The sequence below is a fragment of the Triticum aestivum genome, chromosome 7A, assembly GCF_018294505.1.
Source record: "Triticum aestivum cultivar Chinese Spring chromosome 7A, IWGSC CS RefSeq v2.1, whole genome shotgun sequence".
In the NCBI taxonomy this organism is placed as follows: Eukaryota; Viridiplantae; Streptophyta; class Magnoliopsida; order Poales; family Poaceae; genus Triticum; species Triticum aestivum.
The window spans coordinates 693,504,555-693,526,632 of NC_057812.1; the positions used below are offsets into that span (position 1 = coordinate 693,504,555).

Genomic DNA, 22,078 nt, shown 5'->3' on the forward strand with positions numbered 1-22,078 from the left:
CATCCGCTTGATGACGCCAGATCTACGGCGAGCGACCCGGCCAATCTTTTAAAAAGATCAGCCGGCTAATGCACACGTAGCGTCCGCATTCTCATAGTCGTTGCATCAATCATGATTGAGTGCTCAGTCTGGCACAAGTCTAGAAAAACCATTTTCTTTGGTTGGCACCACACACAAACATTACCAAAAGGTTTGTGCAACATGTATCTTTTTACAAAGGGTTTCTGCAATGGAGGTCTTGTTTCTGAAAGTAAAAAAATATTCGGTGGTGAATGTTTTTTTTATGAAAGAAGGGTATTGTTTCATAAGTTCTCTGCAACATGGGTCTTGTTTCAGAAAGAAAAAATGGTTTGGTGGTGAAGTTTTTTTTTCTGCAACAGGGTCTTGTTTCAAAAAGTTTCTGCAACATGGGCATTGTTTCAGAAACAAAAAATTGTTCAATGGTGCTTTGCAACAGGCTTCTATTGTAGCGGGATGAATGCAACACTAACCTTGTTGCAAAGGCCGACGCTCACGTGATGGGCCATTAGACAGCTATTACAAGCTCCATCAAATGTCTGGTGAGGCGGTCGATCTTTTTGGATCATTACCTAGCCGACGTGTAGCGCTCCCCATAGAAAAATTGCATGAAACCTGGTTTGAAGAAAAAAATCACGAGACCCCCGATTGCTGGCCCTGACCTATCTTTGGCACAATATGGGCCATTCGGCGCTATTACCTATAGTGAGCATATGTAGTAGTTTAGTACAAGCGGTCTATAAGGGGCGGTGATGTATGCCACCTTCTGCGGGCAATACTACTGTGACCACCCATGCCCATTGCTAAATGTCCACAACTGTGTTCCTCATTAATGACCACTTTAACTCATAGGAATAGTGGAGAAAAAACATAGGATCCATCGCTAGAGCCTCAATCGTATGCCACCTTCCAGCGGTCCTCTAGAGCCCGTGAACCACCCTGAACAAATCCATCGCTACACACTGTTATCCATGGTATACGGGGATACGATGATGCTCCCCTTCAAAATCGAATATGATTCCCCGTGCATTTGCCGGTACGAGGAGGAGGCCGCCGAAAAATCAAGGAAGGAAGATCTCGACACCAATGACTGGATGACGGGAGAGGAGTTTTTGGGTGGGCCGGGCGTGTCAGTGCCTGATGTGGCAGAGGTCCGAGAGCCTGTGAACCTCCTTTTGAGATGGTTCCGATTTGCGGGATTTCGGATGTCCGGACCAACCTGGACATTTTAGTAATTGTCGTTCGGTGTAAAAAATTCCTGCAGCGCTAGGTCCTTACATTTAGGGCCGATTTGGTGAGCAATGTTGGATATTCCCTTACCATGCAGACTGGTAGCTCACCAAATAGCTTGAGAATTTGCATGGTGGCGCTAAGCTCGAATATAAGGGTTAATGAAGACAACAACGTCGCCGATACACGGATGCTCGTATGGGGATGGAGTGCTGAGGTCCAATATCTGTGAGCACCCCTTTATGTACTCTTTAAACATAATCAACTATCTTAGAAACCCCATCATCCCTAGGGATAGGTTTAGAGTTGCACTGTTGGGTTGGAGCCATTCGTGCATTCAACATATTAGCTATTATAATCTTACATTTTTATTTGAAATTACAATGTTCGTATGAACGCTTCTCCAAATCTCTATAGAAGAAATGCACGTGTGATGCTCGGTTTGATAAATGAAAGATTAAGTTTGAAGGTTCGATTCCAACTCTACTGACATTAGTACAAATTTGACTTCTCAAATATTGTTAGTCATAGTGGTGTTGCACTTTATAGTTTCTGTTGGGCAAACTTTTGTTTTTCCATTGGGTAAAGAAACTATGGAAGATGGTAAAAATGGGATCTACCTCCACCCTTGTTGCAATCTCTGTATTGAACTTCATAGCTGCTAAGATAGAAGATTGTTATTGAGTTGGGTATCCATTTGCTCAACCTTTAGTTTCTACCCTAAAATACATTTATCTTAATTTTGTCTTTAGCTTGTGTTGTGCTGAGTGTGGGTGCAGTGAAAAAGCAACAGTTGATTGATTATGCCTTTTGTTGGTTGCTTTTACAATTTATATAGTTGATTTGTGTGGGAGGGCTTCATGCTATGTCATGTCGCAAGCTTGATGTATCAAGGTTGTTAGTAGTATGATGTTATATTATATCGTTATTGTTGTACTTATGTGGACCTATTGTTGCACGCATCACAAGATTATTATCCCTTCTCCTCTTTATCTTTTTAGGGATCGGCTGGTCACTATTATTAATGTGCGTAATTAACTCCAATGGAAAAGTTATAATTCCTACATTGATGTGTTTAGTATTTCGGCGGCAGTAAATATATGGTGATGAGATGTTAAAGGATTGTGACCAAACATGTTCCACATATATTTTTTGTCACGGGGAGAATTAAAATATACGAATTTTTATACTAAAATTTTATATCTATTTAAACGTATACCATATTAGAGTTGTAATGATTAAAATTCATATTACTTACTATTATAGTTAATCACATAAAATGTTGCTAAATAATATTCATAATGGTATTTGTTATACAATTATATCACTGAATATTTTGTTTGTGCTAAATTTAAATTGTATGGCGTACTTTCTTTAAATTGATTTTTTAAGGTTTGACACATACATATATTTTTGCATGTATGTTTGGGTTACCGTGTGTTCGTATATAATTTAATACCATCAAATATCATGATAGAGAATTTTAAATCATAAACTATTACAAACATATTAATAGTGGTTTCTAGTGTATTAGTAGATAGATATATTTATAATAACTACTAGGGTATGCCAAATGTATCATGCAAGTTGAATTCATTAATAAGTTGACAACATGTGCATACTTTGTGCTTATATTTTAAAAACATCATTATTCAAATCATCAAAGAACATAAAATTTTCCCAGTTCCACTTTTAGATAAATATGATTTAATTATTTGATATGCTCATACATAATGTAGTTGATTTGGTATATACGAGAGCTCCTTCCTGTTTCTCAAATGAATGGTTGCGCGTTAATTGAACCTACCTTAGAGCATCTCTAGCATACCTTTTAAGACGCACGAAACTGTAAAATAACCGCCAGTTTACAGTTTTAGACGGAAAAAATGACCCGAATAAAACCCGTAAACAACTCCAACCTGTAAAATATTTTAAGGGCTGCGGAAAACATTTCCGCCAAAGCCGTTAAAATAAGGATTTCGAAGGCAACCCAAGGGCGCCCTGTATACGCGAAAGACCGTTGGCGGGAGTCCAACTGCCATCACAATCTTCATGGCTCGCTCCCGGCCGTCTCCCCGTCCATCCCCGACTGCCGCCACCCTACCCGCCCGGACCACCGCCCGTCCGTCCCCGGCCGCCGCCGCCGGAAACTCGAGCAGCTACGGTGACGAAGGAGCTCCTGGATCGATCTAGCTCCTGGATCCATCCCGCCACGGTCGAGCTAGCTAGCTCCTGGATCCATCCGGCAATGGAGGAGCTGGCTCTTGGATCGATACGGCGACTACGGCAGACGATGGGAACTGAATATGAACACGGGCGAGAGGAAGAAGAAAATGTGGGGAAGAATATATGCGAACATTTGGTTTTACAGTCCACGTTTAAGGGGTATGTTCAGCCGTAGCTCAAATCGATTCTTAAAATGCGTTTTTCGTGAACTGAAAACCGCGTTTTCAGTTCCGTGGTTTAAGGGGTCTGCTAGAGACGCTCTTAAGTAGTTCTCCCTTGGAATTAAGCATTTTTCTTAATAAGCTGAGCACTGACGGGAGCGAACGTTTGGTCTATGGGGACATATGTCCCCGTTATCCAATTCGTCAACACATGCATCACGATTGACAGATGAAGTAACGTTTCAGCAAATACAGGTTGAAGGAATAGTTGTACAGTGCAATACACGGAAGGCGAACAGTGTCGTAGTAGTACGCGGACAGGTCGGTACAGAATCTTTTTGCAGCCCTCACGCGTTTTCATATGAAGCACCGATAAAAATGTCCTGCTAGAACACGCCACCTTTTTGGAAGATCGAGGTTCTTGTCAGAAAGGACTAGACTGAACAAGCCAGCACGCTTTACACAAACAAAACACGGAGGCCTGGTCTGAAGTTAGCTTAGTTGGCGCACAACTAATATGTCTTTGCGTTTAGTACAAAGTATGGAAAATGTCCCATGTTTATGTAGCACGGATGCCTGGGAAGCGAGAGGAAGCATATATAAAACAATTTAAAAAGTAGGATTAGTAAATTTGTGTAATTAAGAATTAATTACATAATTTAACTCGGCGGAGAGAAAAAATAAATAATTGCTAACTGTACTTTTTGTACCAGTGAAAGCCTCCACTAAGCCACATCTTCTATGATTACATCTTGTTTGTGTAAAAATGCATCGAGAAGTTGGCAGCTGGCTAGAAGTAGCAAAATGGTGTAGCAGTAAATATGGGTGGTTATTTGGTGTAGGCACTTTAACTGGACTGTCGGTGCAATTGTTCGGGTAAAAGCTAGACCCTCCATTCATTCTATCCATTTGCTCTGAAGGAATTCCTCCTACCAAGTTAAGCGAAGAACAGCTCAGTGCCTAACGGAGAGGGAGAAAAAGCAAGGTGGTGGATGTAATGGACGGACTGCCTTCATGCAAGGTAACAACGTCTGCATCTGTATGTTGCGTATGATTAGAAACACAGCCCGCCTTCATTTGTCATACCTCATTTGTAATATGGGAGATATACTGTCTAGGTTATGCTAGAAACTGGGAAATCTGAAGAAGAAGACGATAAGAGAGAGTTATCCGGTGGTGATGTATTGAGTAGTATTAAACCGGTGGATGTTGGTAAAGAATCTTGTCCAATAGAAGAGTGTGCAGGCACAAAAGTAGCGTCCAGTTCTATTGGTAACATTTCGAAGGCGCAGGGCAGATTCACAGCGTCGGATCTGCAAAATTTGTATCTTGAACTATCTCCAGAGCAAAAGGGCAAAATAAGTAATTTAGGCATTGCAGGAGTAGAGTGGATTAACAAGATGGTGCACACAGACCTAAATCATTCAGCATGGTTGATGCTCAATGTAATGCCTGATGACCGTGCTCTGAGAATTGGAGTAGATGATTGTGACATAGTTCATATTACAGAAGCTGCGGCAGCTAACATAACTGGGAACAGAATGGGTGGTTCAAAACGATTCCAGTTTCTGAAGGTGCCCCAAGCCAAAGTGAAATCAAAGTTGTGCGAAGCATACTGGAACTGTACGACGAAACTGAAGAAATAACAATTTCTGAACTTGTCGCACTGTTGTTGGGAGAAAGTAAGAAGGTGATCGAATTAAATTATGAGGGCGTTTCCCGCACAGAGGTAGCGTTTGCAATGTTGTACCTTTCTATTGCGCTTGGTCCTGTGGAGAGGAAATGTTGCGTGAACAGGAGTTCATATATGATGGTGATACTTCATCCGGATCTGAAAGATGTCAATTGGGGGAAATATGATGTTGATGAAATAATAAGCGGCACAAGGAAATTGAACCGGGAGAATGCACTGCTTAACATAACACTACATGGGTGCCCTGCTCTACTGGAGGTATTTTTAAAAATTCAATATGCAAAGTACGTTTGTATCTTAAATTTGTGGTTGTAATGACAGTTATTTGTACAACAGATTCTTTATTTCGACTCCGTCGACACAGGATTCATTCAACTAGATCAGAAAGCCGTGCCTAGGATAAAGTACTACAACAAACAAATCCTGAGTGCGCTTGTGAAGGCTAACAGCAAAGTAGATGGTGGGCGCATTACATTTGGATTAATGAAGGTATATGAATAAGTAGTTACCTTGTCAGTTTATTTGTGAAAATTGGGTAATTGTAAGAAAGACAGCTAAAATTCACATGGAAGCACTCCTCTGACCGTCTATCATGTTGACAGGTAAAATGATCAATCAAGAATGCTGATAACTTAGCTTCTGATCTAGCTACAGAATCATGTGTGAAGGTAAATATATACAACCAGATTTCAGTTTAATGGGATGCAAGTACTACATTATATTGAATCTTAAAAAAATTCATATAGGGGAGGAATTGGATATTAGAGGAACTAGCGCGGCAGGCTGAAGGCAGGATTGAAAGATCAATGAAGTTCCATGCAGATCTCATGAATGAAATTAGTCTGACTGAGGAAAGGAAGAAAAATCTATTTCAGACACATCGATCAGTAGAGAAATTGATGCTGACTGTTGGCACAGTGAAAATGTTGCGTTATATTCAGAAATACGAGGTACAGATGGGTGGCTTGGTAAACGAAACAGTTTCTTGTCTGGACAACGTATTGGCTGGTAAGAATTTATCTAATTCCTGGTAATGTAAAGTTCGAATTCGTAATGTACAGCGTTTGTAACAAACTTTTTTGGGATTTAGGTGTCCGTGAAAACTTTGCCAAGGGTACAAAGAGGAAGGCAAGTCCAAGTTTGGATGAGGGTGCACATAAAGATACAAGTATAGCAAATCATTACTGTTTTTCTTAGTACATAACCTGAATGCACTAAATTATGTTCACATGGTATATGGTCCCAGACTTGAACATGCCATTGATGGTTAGCAGTGAAAGTGTTAAAGGGAAGGAAGTTGTACCTGAAGAGGGATGCACGTTCAATCAAGGGATGCTGGTGCACTGTAGTCCACATGATGAGCTACATCACATAGCTGAAGAGTTGCGCAGGAAAAAGATCCATGTAGAAACCAATTTGAAGAAGGTTGCATTACCAATAATCAGAGCATCGTGTCCTTTCCAGTTCCAATCAATGTATCCTACAGTTAGTAATGGTGTATTGGAAAAAGGGTTCAGAAGCATGATGATATGCTTCAAGAAGACATTGAAATCGTCAGTTTTGAAAGAACACAACTCGTGATTACATACATGTCGTTGCGAACTGATTTTTTATAATAGCAGCGCTTGGCTGATACATGAGGTGCCTACAAGGATATCCCTAACTGGACAACAGGTAGTTGCCCAATTCAACGGCCCAGGTAGCTTGGAGAAGGATGGGTCTGAAATGGTCATAAGAATGATGGCAACTGTAGAGATTAAATGGATTACATCACTATACCGTGGAAGGTGGAGGCACATCTTGCTACCTATATGGGCTGTAAGTAATGTTAGGTGAATTATTAAATTGAGTATCGAAAAAAATATGATTTGGAAATTAAGCTGTCGTAAAACGCAGGAATTGGTGTTAAACACGGAGCAGTACTTACTTGACGAGACCGTGAGGATGATGTTTACTGACCCAAAATTGGGATACGACGTTGAATGCTGCAGAGTGGTAATTATTTCATATTTACAAATAAGTGCACTACAACAATTAATATGTTTATTGTGTAACTTGATATATGCTATGCAGATTTTTGCTCCATACCGGGATGAAGAACAATTCTGGATTTTATATGCATTTGATATTGAAAACTGTAGAGTGCATGTTTTCTATCCGAAAAGGGGGAACCGTCCAATGTGGGTGCTGGAGAAAAAGCACAAGAAGTTATGCTACAGATTGATCGAGGCTCTTTGTAGATGTGTTTATAGGTTCTTTGATGGATGGAATATCAATGCGGAATCATTCAAGTTCATCTATCACACCTTCCTTGAGAAGGCCAGCAACAGGTCATACCTGATCTTGCATAATAATCTTGTGAGCTATTTTTGTGTGCTAATCAGTCTGATATAGTTTCATTTGGCAGATTTGACAGTTCATTCTACATTGTTCATTGCATTATGAATTACATGGGGACTGGTCTGGAACATTGATGTACTGAGGTATGACATATTTCCATACTTCCGAAAATTTGTAAAAATTAAAAATCCTTAATCTTGGCAAGTAAAACAGGATGGGTTGAAGAAGATAAGGGAGTACATCGTACACATGGTGCTGACAATGGATGGTAATATTGGAGTACCGCCGAAATCCATAGTGAGTCCTACGATGCTGGAATGAAGTACTGATTGCCCAAGAAGTTTTAAATATAATGTAATATATAACGCATATGTCGGATGTTTTATGTGGTTTTCTGCAATCTAGTACTATGTTAAATGCAGTTGAATTCTGAGATGCATCACTCTGGTGTTGTGTATTTGTGGAAAAAATGTTAGACGGCGTGTAGCAGGTAAAAAAATGTAGTTCTGCTGGTTTCATGGAAACTAATCATATTTTTCATAATTACAGCTGCTTGGTTACAGAGCGGTAATGAGAAGTTGCAATGCCAAAAATGTATGAAGTTATGATGGTGCTTGTCAATGTTAGTAATAAAAATGATTAAGGGGCTAATGTAAATTCGGATCACATTAGTTTCGATGTAGGTGAAAATTTGTTAAATGAATGACTTTGATGCAATGAAATAAAAATTGGTATATGTTTTTTTGCAATAAATGACGATTCATTTTGTGGTACTCGTATACAAAAAATGCACCCAGGGTGGTTATAATTGGATGTTGTAATGATAAGTTGCACAGGTATAAACATCGAAGAGTGGGATTTCAACCCATATGGGTGATTTAAAAAAACAAAGGGCGGCGATTGTAAGAACTAGTTTGAGAGGATAACTCACTATCTTTGTAATTAATAATTAATTATTAATGGCAGAATTTGAAAGGCAAGTCAAACATATGTTGACAAGGATGCGAAGTAAACATGATTTTTTTGGGGATGACGTAAGTGTTTCTTGATTGTATATGTGAGATTGAGTTTTTTTGTTTACTAAGTGTAACGAGTATGATAAAAAAAGAGATTAATAGGGAAAAACTATTACAGATAGTTATGACTTGTCATGTAAATAATGGCTTTGTTTGTACATATGGGATAGTTTTCACATCAAAAAATGAAGGAAAGTAAAAAAAGCAATGGAGCCGCCGTTTTGTTGGCACGCTAAATAGCCGAGTAAAACCCCGTACAGTGGTAACACATGAGAGGTTTGGTGTAAGTTCTGTGGAAAAAATATCTATAAGTATGTAGTTAAACGTAAATAGTAAGGAAGTAAAAAAATGGAGTACATGTTCTTAGTGTCATGGGCAATTAATACATTTGAAAATTAGTGTGAAAATAATGATTAGTGTACTAATCATTGGCATCTGGATACCAACAACAGAAGGGCTTGGGCAGCGAACGCACGTCACCAGAAGGGCTTGGGAATCGAACAGAACACATGTCTAGTGGAAAGACAATGTTTATGTATGGCAGGGGAAGGGAAGCATTAAAACAATGTTGTGGTAGCTAGGGAGTGTGGCATTTAAGTGGTAGGCAGTGCGAGCAGATATGCCATTGACTAGGAAAACGAGTTGCCTCTGGGAGGAGGATAGGGTTTCAAGGTTAGATCTGAGCTACAGAGGGCACGGCGGCGCCATGGCGACGCAGCAGAAGCTGATGAATACTGGAGTATACGGGCAAGAAAGGTAACACCTAAGGCTGTGTCCCCCTCTTCTTTGCCTATTTGTGTGCAAGCTGTTTTTTGACAGTCTAGTTGTTTCATTACATGGCGGTGCTGATTCTATGGGGATTTCCGCATTTAGATTCCTTGCTTTATTAGAAAGTGCGAATAATGGGGAGCTGTTCTACGGCGATGAGCTGAGTGCTCTGGAAACAGTAAATGAAGGAAGCGAGTCACATATGTATTCAGGTTCAGAGCAGATGCTGTCAAATGTTCACGCATGGCAAAACAATGGTAGTGACGCTGTGAAAGAGTCAGATTTGGCTGAGCCTGAGGGTCTCCAGCTTATCAGTGGGTTGATTGAGCCTACTGAAGCAGACAAGGGCAGCAAAGAATGTATGCAAATTTCAGACACCGGTGGAGCAGAGCAGGTTTCTGAAAGTGATACTAGTTGGGTTAGAAGGTAATTTCAAGAGTACTTACAGTTTATAATAAACTTTGTGAAGAGAAAAAGTGTTTCATGCATTTTATTTATACAGGCATAGGCGAGGAGCAATGCCTGATGAGAGAACTATACAAGCAGAGAGGGTTACAGCACTTGAAAGTGCAATTAGGGGGTTTGCTGGAAGGAAAACTGATTCAGTGATTACACCAAAGCTAGGATTGAGTTATGATTCGTTGACAAAAGATTACGACTTTTACAACCTTTATTCTTGGGAATGTGGCTTTGGCATACGTTACGGGAAGAGCGGAAATAATGTGAAAGGAGCGAGGTGTATGCAGGAGTTTGTTTGTTGTTGTTCGGTAAGTAACTAGTTTATTTATAATTAATTACATACAAGATTGTGTGGATTGCATGTTCGGTTGTAAAATTGACATGTGCATTTGTTTTGTAACAGGGGAAACCAAATAAGGAGAACAACAGTTCATGCAGAACAAAATGGCATGCAATGGTGAGTGTCGGTGTCAAAACCGGCGGATCTCGGGTAGGGGGTCCCGAACTGTGCTTCTAGCCCGGATGGTAATAGGAGGAAGGGGACACGATGTTTTACCCAGGTTCGGTCCCTCTTGATGGAGGTAAAACCCTACGTCCTGCTTGATTAATATTGATGATATGGGTAGTACAAGAGTAGATCTACCACGAGATCAGAGAGGCTAAACCCTAGAAGCTAGCCTATGGTATGATTGTATGTTATGGTTGTTGTCCTACGGACTAAAACCCTTCGGTTTATATAGACACCGGAGAGGGTTAGGGTTACACAAGGTCGGTTACAAAGGAGGAGATATTCATATCCATATTGCCTAGCTTGCCTTCCACGCCAAGTAGAGTCCCATACGGACACGAGACGGAGTCTTCAATCTTGTATCTTCATAGTCTAACAGTCCGGCCAATGAAGATAGTCCGGCTGTCCGGAGACCCCCTAACCCAGGACTCCCTCAGTAGCCCCTGAACCAGGCTTCAATGACGATGAGTCCGGCGCGCAGTATTGTCTTCGGCATTGCAAGGCGGGTTCCTTCTCCGAATACATCACAGAAGAATTTGAATACGAGGATAGTGTACGACCCTGCAAAATAAGTTCCACATTCCACTGTAGAGAGAATAATATTTTCGCAGATCTAATCTGCTGGCTTGTTTTGACAGCATGACGTTACGTCATGGCCCGGTGATTATTCGAACTGTTTCTTTTAACCAGCCCTGCACATAACGCGAGGCAGTTTTTTGACACGTCTTGTCAAAGCAGAGATCGTGTCCCCTTATTACGGGATTCTCATCAATACAGGCGTGGGTAACCCAACCGCGCCATCAATTGCAGCGCTTGGGGGATAAGCGAGTTTTACCAGGTAAGTGGGGACGCTTAGTTTCGTCTGTCCATATAAAGGGATAAGGATTCACCTTTCTATCCACGCCTTCTTCCTCCCTTATCCATCCATTTTCGCACACTCGAGCTCTAGCGCCCAAGTCCGCACTTCCCACCTCGACCTTCTCCAATCATGTCCGGAGCGGGAGGCAAGTGGATGGTCTCCTCCGTCACGGAGGGAGACATCAAGAAACTAAGGAGAGCCGGATACCTGCCCGACGACATCGCGCACCGGCTCCCCGATGAGGGGCAGCTCATCCCCACCCCCAGGCCCCATGAGAGGGTGGTATTCCTCACCCATTTCCTCCACGGACTGGGATTCCCTCTCCAGCCCTTCGTCCGGGGGCTCATGTTTTATTACGGCCTGGATTTCCACGATCTGGCCCCGAACTTCATCCTCATCATCTCGGCATTTATCGTCGTGTGCGAGGCCTTCCTCCGCATCAAGCCCCACTTTGGCTTATGGCTGAAGACCTTCAATGTCAAGCCGAAGGTGGTGGGCGGCCATCAAGCAGAGTGCGGAGGCGCCATGGTGGGTAAGATGCCCAACATAACATGGCTCGAGGGCTCCTTTGTGGAAACCATAAAGGGGTGGCAATCGGGGTGGTTCTATATCACTGAGCCGCGCGACCCCGCATGGGTAGCGGCCCCCGAGTTCCGATATGGCATCCCCATGCAGCTCACCTCCTGGAAAGAGAAGGGCCTGTCCTGGGGTAGTTCGAAAGAGCTGACCGGACTCCAAACATGTATTCAAAACATGGTGGACAAGAAGTTCAAGCTTGTCAACATAGTCCAGGTTATGCTCATCCGCCGGATACTCCCGTGCCAATAACATGAGTTCAACTTGTGGGAGTTCAATCCGGCGCAGCACCGAACTCTGAACAGGCTCTTCGACACGACTCATGAAGACGCCTGGAGGGTGCTATTCAAAAGTGCCGAGGTCCCTCCCCCTATTACTGAGGATCGCGGATTCAGCGCGAAGCGCCAAGCCAGTGCGGTAAGCTTCTTTGCCTTTCACGGGATACTTATTTTTTATATAGATTGACTCTATGCGGGATCTAAACTCCCGTACCTTTGACATGATTGGCAGAAGATGGCCGGACAAATCGACTGTCCGGCTCCTTTGCCCGAAGGCCCCGCAGACGCTCTTCTGGCGAATATGCTGACTCCGGCCCCTTATAAGGTGCCGGAGAAGACCAAGAAGGCCAAGGGAATCCGAAAGAGTTCCCGACGCCAGGCGTCGTCGGACTCACCTTCCGATGACTCTGCGGCGCACTCTTCCCCTTAAGACAAGGAAGAAGAAGAAGAAGATGCTCCCCCACCGACTAGGGGAGACAAGAAAAGGAAGGCCGCCCCAACTGGGGAGGCCGGAGGGTCCAAGAAGGGAAGCACTCTCCTTCCGGACAGTTCCACCGCCGCTGATGAAGGCGAAGGCGAGTGGTTGCCCAGGGTCAAGCCCCCCGGACATCGTAAGTATTCGGATACCAGAGTAACTCCTAGGATTCCTTTGTCGCATTGCTTTCCCTAACGCCGAACGCAATTATGCAGGCCGCCACGAGCTAGTATCGATGTATCATCGGACGGCTCCTTGGGCTTGTCGCACATGGATAGGGATCCAGTCCCGACCGCCACCTCCCCTCATCCTGCCGACGACGCCGAGGTGTTGTCTCAGGAGGCACCGGATCGAGGGGAGACAGTCCTGGAGGCGCCTCAAGGCGACCTTCCGGACTACGGGAGCCGCGGGGACGGGGCCCCCGAGAGCTCCGAGTTCGGCCCTCAGCCGAACACCGTGCCGGACCCTCCAGCGGTTCTGGGCTCGGGCAGGCGGTCTCCTTCTAAGAGGGGCAAGACGCCTGTGCCGGTGACCTCTGTCCATCCAGAGGCACCGGACAATCTGCTGGAAGCGCTTCGCAGCGCTTCCATCGACTAGGAGCACCGCACTATCATGAGTGCGGTGATCCAGAAGGTTCAGTCGGCCAAGAGCGGATTGACTGAAGCCTGTGCCAGCCTTCTAACAGGCTTTAAGGTAAGTGTTTTAAAATGTAGTAGAAATATTACCGCATAGACAGTAGCCCCTGATGCTTTGTTCGGTATTCACAAAAAAAAGCCGAACAGAGGATCAAATAATATCGCAGGAGTCTAATATAAGTATGTCAATATGCATATGCAGGCTTCGCTGCTGGCGTCCGCCGCACTAACTGCGGAGGTCGCCGTACTGAAGCAGGACCTCGAGGGGTCCAAGAAAGAGCTCGGCCTTGCCAAGAGGCAGCTCGAGGAGAACAAGGGTAAGTAATACCCCGTCTATAGATATGTATATACAAAAAAGGACGCGATTGCAAAATTACAGGATCATTGTATGTTTGCCAGGGGCTACGACCGAGGTGGCGACCCTGAAGCAAGCGCTGGCCAAGGCCGAAGATACAGCGGCCAAGGAGCGCACCGAGTGAGAGAAGCACGAGGCTCGGGTGGGCGAGGTGCAACAAGAGCTCCAGGCTCTTGTGGCGAAGCACGAGGCGTTGGAGCTTGACTCCAAGACGCAGGAGTCTGAGCTTGCTGCGGCCCTCGAGAGCGTAAAAAGTGCCAAGGCCGAGGCCCAAAAGGCCCTTCAAGAGATCGACGCGATGAAGAAGATAGCGGCGGGTAAGGCTTTCTATATGCAAAGCAAGCATGTAAAAGTAAATTACCGATTACTTACCCGGATCCGGAGCTCTTCAGGAGCATTCGCAGATTTGCCCCGCAGTGTGTCCGATGCCGCACAATTTTACCAGGCCGAGGACGGAAGCTCGACGAGAAGCTGTTCTGGTCTCAGTATGCTGAGGCCGAACATCCGGTGCCAATGAGCGACCAGCTGAAGCAGATGGTCGAGCTACATAAGGCGGCCGATCAGGCCATGAAGAGCTTTATAGTCCGGTTGTGGCGTGGCGACGCCCTTCCGAACAGCTTCTTCGGCCTAGTGAGGTGGCTCGTGGATGCCTGCCCGCGGCTGGAGGTCGTCAAGCGATCTGTCTGCATTGAAGGTGCACGCCGGTCTTTCGCCCGTATGAAATTGCAGTGGGTCAAGCTAGACGCCGTGAAGCTGATCAAGGAGGGGCCGCCAAAGGGCAAGGAGCACCGCCACCCCGAGATGTACTACGAGGGTGTTCTGCCGGGCGCCCGTCTCATCGCGGACGAGTGTTCGAAAGATGTAATATTTGAATGAGACTTGCTCGTTTTATCCTGTATGTATGAAAACTTGTTTCATATGCGCTATGCAACGCTTGTTAGAATTTAAAATATTACCTTCTGTTTGGCTGTTTATCCAATCTGAGAGATGGCTAGTCCTCGGCTTCTGCCCCATGCCACGAGTGCTGGGGTGTTCGGGATAAACCTGAGCACTCTTGTTCCCATGTTTGGGTCCTTCGAGGGAGGTGCTCGGCACAACGAACAAGGCAACTGGACTAATAATGCTTTATCACTCTCACTTAGCCATAGAATTCTATAATTTTAAATTTCGGCGAAGCCCCTGGTATTCGGAAGGCCGAATTCGGGGCATGATACGCGCCTGTAAGCCGGACAGGGCCGGCCCCTCGCCCTAAGCAGCATAAGTCTTTAGGGACTCGAAAAACCTCGCCGAACAGCGACCAGTCTCTCGCCTTATCATGACAGTCAGTTTTAGCTTTCTCTACTGAGGTGCTCAGCCCGGCAGAACCGGGGCACAATCGCAGTAGTTCTCCTAGCGCTACCTTAGCCGATAGAGCGGAACGTAAGGTACCAAAACATAGGAGCCAGGCAAACCCAACATTTGACCAAAGACATGATTCGGAGCTGATGCATATAATGCTATAAGTTCGGGGTGCCGCACCTGTGAAAGTGTTCGGACTTTTCACACCGCATTGTGGGGTACGTAAGCCCCTGGTGTATTGGTCGTACCAGAGTGTACGGTTGCAAGGCGTCATTAATGAACACACACACACACACACACACACACATATATATATATATATATATATAACAAGAATGCAATAATAGTTGTAATGTCATGCATTGTTTATTGAAAAATTGCGCTAAAGCAGAGTGATACAGATAGTGCGATAAGCAAATAGTAGGACTGTGTCCCTTCCAAGGGCAAGCTAAGGAATGATATGAAATCGAAAATCTCGCTTGTTACTGTAATCAACCTGGGAATTCCGTAGTATGACGTAGCTGTTTGCCTCCTTGGTTGCTGCATCATGTGTTCGACAATAGTGATGCCGGACAGTGTTTCCAGAGATTAAGGTCCTGAAAGAAAAAGAAAAATAACCAAACGGGAAGCCTCTAGTGCGGTTTAGGCCGCGTTTTGGAGCGTGCCGCAGTTGTGCCCCCCTCCCCACCTGTGCCCATGGTATTTTTAATGCGTAATTATGTACGCGTGGCACGGATATCGCTGTTGGGCTGGGATTGGAGTGGCCGCCGTATTGCTACGCGAGCTCAGATCGCACCAGGCGGTCTATTTGCCGATTGCCCCGAGCACGCTTGAATGTGTCCGGGCTTTGAAACGCCGAACTGGTTGATTGCCTTGAGAGGCTGCTTTGTGCTTCTGCTGCGAGGGCCGCGGTGTGCTCCTCTGTTCGGAGAGAGCGCTCTGTGTTTCCATTAACTGTAATAACTCCGCGAGGTCCTAGCATCTTGAGCTTGAGGTATGCATAATGCGGTACCGCATTGAATCTAGCGAATGCGGTTCGCCCGAGCAGGGCATGATAACCACTGCGGAACGAGACTATATCGAAGATTAACTCTTCGCTTCGGAAATTATTCGGGGATCCGAAGACCACTTCCAGTGTAATTGAGCCTGTGCAATGGGCCTCTACACCTGGAATGACGCCCTTAAAGGTCGTTTTCGTGGGTTTGATCCTTGAGGGGTCTATACCCATTTTGCACATTGTGTCCTGATAAAGCAGGTTCAGGCTGCTACCGCCGTCCATAAGGACTCGAGTGAGGTGAAATCCGTCGATGATTGGGTCTAGGACCAGTGCGGCAAATCCGCCATGACGAATACTAGTGGGATGGTCCCTGCGATCGAAGGTGATCGGACAGGAGGACCAAGGGTTGAACTTTGGGGCGACTGGCTCCAACGCATATATGTCCCTGAGCGCACGCTTCCGCTCCCTTTTGGGGATGTGGGTTGCGTATATCATGTTCACTGTCCGCACTTGCGGGGGAAACCTCTTCTATCCTCCAGTGTGCGGCTGCCGGGGCTCCTCCTAGTCATCACTATGCGGCCCCTTATCCTTGTTTTCGGCAATTAACTTGCCGGCCTGCTTGAACACCCAACAATCCCTATTGGTGTGATTGGCTGGCATGTCTGGGGTGCCGTGTATTTGACACGAGCGATCGAGTATACGGTCCAAGCTGGACGGACCAGGCGTACTTTGTTTGAATGGCTTTTTCCGCTGACCGGGTTTAGAGCCTTTGAATCCGGCATTGACTACCGTATCCTCAGTATTTTCGCTGTTAATACGGCGCTTATGCTTGTTGTGACGTGACCTGCTATTGCCGTCCTTGGTATCTGAGGTACCATGTTTCTTTGACATGTTATTACTGCGAGCCAGCCAGCTGTCTTCTCCCGCACAAAAGCGGGTCATGAGCGTCGTGAGAGCTGCCATAGATTTCGGCTTTTCCTGACCAAGGTGCCGGGCTAGCCACTCGTCTCGGATGTTGTGCTTGAAAGCTGCTAAGGCCTCCGCATCCGGACAGTCGACGATTTAATTTTTCTTTGTAAGGAACCGAGTCCAGAATTGCCTGGCCAACTCTTCTGACTGCTAAATTATGTGGCTCAAGTCATCGGCATCTGGTGGTCGCACATAAGTGCCCTAAAAGTTGTTGAGGAATGCGATTTCCAGATCTTCTCAACAGCTAATGGAGTCCGCTGGCAAGCTGTTAAGCCAATGCCGCGCTGGTCCTTTGAGCTTCAGTCGGAGGTATTTGATGGCGTGTAAGTCATCGCCGCGGGCCATGTGGATGTGGAGGAGGAAATCCTCAATCCATACTGCGGGATCTGTTGTGCCGTCGTATGATTCAATATTTACAGGTTTGAAACCTTCTGGGAATTGATGTTCCATTACTTCGTCTGTGAAGCATAAGGGGTGTGCAGCACCTCTGTATTGAGCTATATCGCGAGGCAGCTCGAATGGGTCTTGCCCGCAGTGTTCGGCCTGGCCGGATTTGCTTTTATTGTGTCCGGCGTGACGTTTGTCGTCTCGCAGAGTGGTGCGCCCCGTGATCCGTAGATCGATCTTGAATGCTTTGCCTTGTCCTCCAATATGTCTCGCAGGTCTGGCGTATCTCCCCATGCCTTTTTATTTGAATGGCGTTGGGGGGAGGCTGAGCTTTTGGCTGGTATGCCTCTCTATCGCGGTCACGAGGTGGCCGATCAGTCATATCATACGTTTCTTCCTCCAGTCGGGGTAGTAACCTGCGCCTTGGGTAACTCTTGGAGGGACGCTCGAGTTTATATTCCTCGGCCGCGAGGACTTCAGTCCATTTGTCAGCTAGCAGATCTTGATCAGCTTGAAGGTGCTGCTGCTTTTTCTTCAGGCTATTTTTCGTGGCCATAAGCCGGCGCTTGAAGCGCTCTTGTTCGACGGGATCCTCTGGTACGGCGAATTCATCATCGCCGAGGCTTGCCTCATCTTCGGAGGAGGGCATTTGATCATCCTCCTCCTCTCCATCTGCCGCTCTCTCAGGAGAGTTGGCTCCTTCATCCTCCTGCTCTAAATCTTGCTAGAGGGGATTGTTGTTGTCTTCGGCACTATCTGGAGTATTATTATCTCCTGTGTCGGCATCACCACTTTTGCTTTGGCGGGACTTAGAGCGGCGCCGCTGACGTCGGCGCTTGGGTTGCTTCTTGGAGGGGTCATCCTCCGCTATCTCGTCGCCATTGCCTTCATTGGGTGTGTCCACCATGTATATGTCATATAACGAGGTGGCTTTCCAGTGCCCTATAGGTGCTGATTCATGTTCGTCTCCTACATCGTCGTCCATACCGTCAATGTCTTTGGAGTCGAAGTCGAGCATGTCAGTTAAATCATCGACAGTGTCTATGAAGTGGGTGGTGGGTGGGCGTCGAATTTCTTCGTCGTCCGCATCCCAATCATGTTGGCCATAATCCGGCCAGGGCTCTCCTGACAAAGAGAGAGACCTTAGTGAATTCAGAATGTCGCCGAAGGGCGAGTGTTGAAAGATATCCGCGGCGGTGAATTCCATGATCGGCGCCCAATCGGATTCGACTGGCAGGGGCGCGGATGGTTCGGAGTCCGGAAAAGAGTCTGGCACCTTGGAGTCACGGGCTGCGCAGAGGATTATGCTGGTGTTTGGCTCGATCACCGTCGAGACTGCAGCCCCTGAGGCGGTGTCTAGACACCCGTCCTTGATTGGCATAGTTGGCTCCGAGCTAAGGGTCGGAGCTGATGCGGGCGCGGCCTCTGGGGTACTGTTCGGCGGCAGAGCTAGGTCATACCCATCGCGACAGTGCGGCGCGCCCGGCTGTGGCTCGAATCTGTCGAAGATCAAGTCTCCGCGGATGTCAACCGTGTAGTTCAAACTTCCAAATCTGACCTGATGGCCAGGGGCATAGCTTTCAATCTGCTCCAGATGGCCAAGTGAATTAACCCGCAGTGCAAAGCCGCCGAATACGAAGATCTGTCCGGGGAGAAAAGTCTCACCCTGGACCGCATCGCTATCGATGATAGTAGGAGCCATCAAGCCTAACGGTGACGACACATAGGAACTCTAAGTAAAAGCACCAATGTCGGTGTCAAAATCGGCGGATATCGGATAGGGGGTCCCGAACTGTGCGTCTAGGCCGGATGGTAACAGGAGGCAGGGGACACGATGTTTTACCCAGGTTCGGGCCCTCTTGATGGAGGTAAAACCCTACGTCCTACTTGATTAATATTGATGATATGGGTAGTACAAGAGTAGATCTACCACGAGATCAGAGAGGCTAAACCCTAGAAGCTAGCCTATGGTATGATTGTATGTTATGGTTGTTGTCCTACGGACTAAAACCCTTCGGTTTATATAGACACCGGAGAGGGTTAGGGTTACACAAGGTCGGTTACAAAGGAGGAGATATTCATATCCGTATTGCCTAGCTTTCCTTCCACGCCAAGTAGAGTCCCATCCGAACACGAGATGAAGTCTTCAATCTTGTATCTTCATAGTCTAACAGTCCGGCCAATGGAGATAGTCCGGCTGTCCGGATACCCCCTAACCCAGGACTCCCTCAGTGAGGCTACTACGAACTGATGACGGGGGGTGGTATATATCTGAGAACAGGACAGAGAACAATCATGCACTGCTTGATACTTGTGCTTCTAAGCTGCATTTTCCTTTGCATAGGCACATAGATAACTACACTAGAGAATTGGTGGCGCATCTTAGGCAGAATAATGTTAATCTTAGTAAGGTTTACAGCATCATTGGAACCTATTTTGGGAGGATTGAGAATGTCCCATTCACCAAAAGGTGCTTACGTACACTGTGTGGGAAAATTAGTAGAGAACAAGCTGATGATGATGTGCGTAAAACAATAGAACTTTTCTCGAAGATGAAAGAGAAAGATAGTGATTTTTCTTACACAGTGCAAGTGGATGATGAAAGCAGGATTAGGACATTGTTGTGGTCTAATGGTAGAAGTAAATTGCAATACCACTATTTCAGAGATGCGGTGATATTTGACACTACTTACAAGACAAACCTGTACGACATGCCATTTGGGCTGTTTGTAGGTGTCAACAATCATTTCCAGAGCACTATTTTTGCTGGTGTTCTTATGAGGGACGAGCAGTCAGAAAGTTTCGAATGGGTCTTCCGTGAATTTGTGAAGATGATGGGAGGAAAGGTTCCGGTGACAATCCTAACTGGTAATTTTTGTTTGTTTGTTTTCGATATGAAAAGTTCATAAAAGAAGTAATTTCGTCGATATGAAATGAATATGATTAATAGTACATATGGAATTTATGTTAATATTGTTTTTTTATTATAAATCTGAGCAGACCAAGCAAGGGCGATGGAGATTGCTATTGAGAATGTTTGGCCAGAAACAACACACCGGTTGGTGCAAGTGGCATATTCTTCGTAAGGCTAAAGAGAGTTTGGGTTTTCATTATACAAAGAAGAGTGACTTCCGAGCAGAATTCCATAGATTTGTGAACGACATGCTAACTATCGAAGAGTTTGAGAAGGGGTGGCTGGAGATTATGAAGAAATACAGTTTGTAGAGCAATACATTCCTGATACAAAATTTGAGGTGAGGCGGAAGTGGGCTAAGCCATATTTTTCTGGAAAATTTTGTGCAAAAATGACGGGCACACAAAGGAGTGAGAGCGCAAATCACATGCTTAAGAATTATGTTCCTCCAGCATGCCCAATGAATCTTTTTGTGAAGCATTATGCAAAAGTACTATTTGATAGAGAGCAAGAAGAAGGTTTCCAAGAAAAGAGCACCAAATTGGTAAGATAAGCAAGTTTGTTTTAATATATTGTACTGTGTTTAATTAAGGCTGAATCATTTTTTTATCGTTACACAGGCAGGAGTAGTTCTAAAAGTTAACATACCAATTGAATGCCATGCAAGCACGGTGTATACTCGGGCCATGTTCGAGCTGTTTGGAAAAAGTCTTTACTACTCAGGTTCTTATTACATCAAAGAATTAGTTCCAAGGACTGAGTACCTGGCAACACACGTGAAGGCGGAATCGAGGGAGAAATGGTACAAGAGCAGATACAAGGTGGTTGTTTCAGAATTCAGAGATTTTTTCAGTTGTGAGTGTGGACTCTTTGAGCATATGGGGATGATTTGTTGCCATGCACTAAATGTGTGTAGATATGATTTACAAGTAGGTATTTCTTTTTATTTGTCCATTGCTGACTTTGCAAGTGATTTGGAAAAACAGGTGATGATAGTGTTGGGATTGAATGAGATACCAAGGAAGCACATACTGAAAAGATGGACAGTAGATGCGCGTGATAGCCTTCCTGAACATCTGAAGCATTATCAAAAAGATGTAGGCCTACCTGATTGCACCACTTTCAGGCACAATGCTATGTACATCTCGGCCCTGGAATTGGTTATGATGGGTGATAGCAATCCAGAGGCTTTTGATTATGTCATGAGCGGCCTGGCAGAACTGAAGAAGGGAGCTTTGCCACTAAGTAATCTAAAAGATGGAATGAGTCTAATTGAAAAAAGGAAGGCATGCAACTCTTCTTCTGTTGGTAAATCTGTTCCTTCAAAGTGTAGTCAGAAGCAAAATATTGATGATGGAGCTGCGTCAAGTGCTGGGAAAATTGAATGGAGAAATGCAAAAGCAAGAACGGTAGGAGGGGATGGGAAATCTTCAGTCAATGGTAATGGGAACATTGAAGCTAATTCGGCCTCGTCTACTGTACAGGGGGACGACCTGAGCACGGTTGATTCAAATATTGCATTAACTTCTAGAACCATGGATACAGAAAGCAACATGTCCCTGTTACCCCCTAAGAAGAAGCCTAGGATGAGAGGTCATCCGACAACGGCAAGAGACAAGTCGAATTATGAAATAAATGACAAGCGATCGAGGTTTTGCACCATTTGCCGTGGGAAGGGGCACAAGAGAACTACATGCCCTCAAAGGGGCAACGAACCGCAGAAGCCGAGGAAGATTCCGACATGTACAAATTGTGGCATAGCCGGTCATCGTAGGAATACTTGTTCAAAAGTTTTGTACTCTACATTGGATGGGGTCCCCTCTGTAGGATGTATCTGAATTGATTATGCACTTGTAATTGGATCTTTTTTAAACAT

General features: G+C 45.3%; 2 protein-coding genes and 1 long non-coding RNA gene across 3 annotated transcripts; all 3 read left to right on the forward strand.

Annotated features, from left to right (window-relative positions):
• Positions 1-7,416: 7,416 nt before the first annotated feature.
• Positions 7,417-8,134, forward strand: LOC123148465 (uncharacterized). Its single transcript, XR_006473905.1, has 3 exons — positions 7,417-7,658; positions 7,736-7,811; positions 7,882-8,134. It is a non-coding gene; the product is annotated as an uncharacterized lncRNA (long non-coding RNA).
• Positions 8,135-9,311: 1,177 nt separating this feature from the next.
• LOC123147134 (uncharacterized) lies at positions 9,312-10,482 on the forward strand. Its single transcript, XM_044566369.1, has 4 exons — positions 9,312-9,440; positions 9,558-9,878; positions 9,955-10,219; positions 10,315-10,482. The coding sequence occupies exons 1-4, from the start codon at positions 9,391-9,393 to the stop codon at positions 10,426-10,428; spliced, it is 750 nt and encodes a 249-aa protein (XP_044422304.1). The 5' UTR covers positions 9,312-9,390; the 3' UTR covers positions 10,429-10,482.
• Positions 10,483-20,300: 9,818 nt separating this feature from the next.
• LOC123154845 (protein FAR-RED IMPAIRED RESPONSE 1) lies at positions 20,301-22,078 on the forward strand. The gene is made up of 2 exons (XM_044573470.1): positions 20,301-20,746; positions 20,823-22,078. Exons 1-2 carry the CDS (start codon positions 20,594-20,596, stop codon positions 22,038-22,040), a joined length of 1,371 nt encoding a protein of 456 aa, XP_044429405.1. The 5' UTR covers positions 20,301-20,593; the 3' UTR covers positions 22,041-22,078.

Bases quoted from the DNA above. Each gene is read 5' to 3' on its own strand.
- LOC123147134 (XM_044566369.1), top strand. From the start codon at position 9,391: ATGGCGACGCAGCAGAAGCTGATGAATACTGGAGTATACGGGCAAGAA. The intron at 9,879-9,954 runs GTAATTTCAAGA...TTATTTATACAG, and splicing joins GATACTAGTTGGGTTAGAAG to GCATAGGCGAGGAGCAATGC. The intron at 10,220-10,314 runs GTAAGTAACTAG...GTTTTGTAACAG, and splicing joins AGTTTGTTTGTTGTTGTTCG to GGGAAACCAAATAAGGAGAA.
- LOC123154845 (XM_044573470.1), top strand. From the start codon at position 20,594: ATGACGGGCACACAAAGGAGTGAGAGCGCAAATCACATGCTTAAGAAT. The intron at 20,747-20,822 runs GTAAGATAAGCA...ATCGTTACACAG, and splicing joins AAGAAAAGAGCACCAAATTG to GCAGGAGTAGTTCTAAAAGT.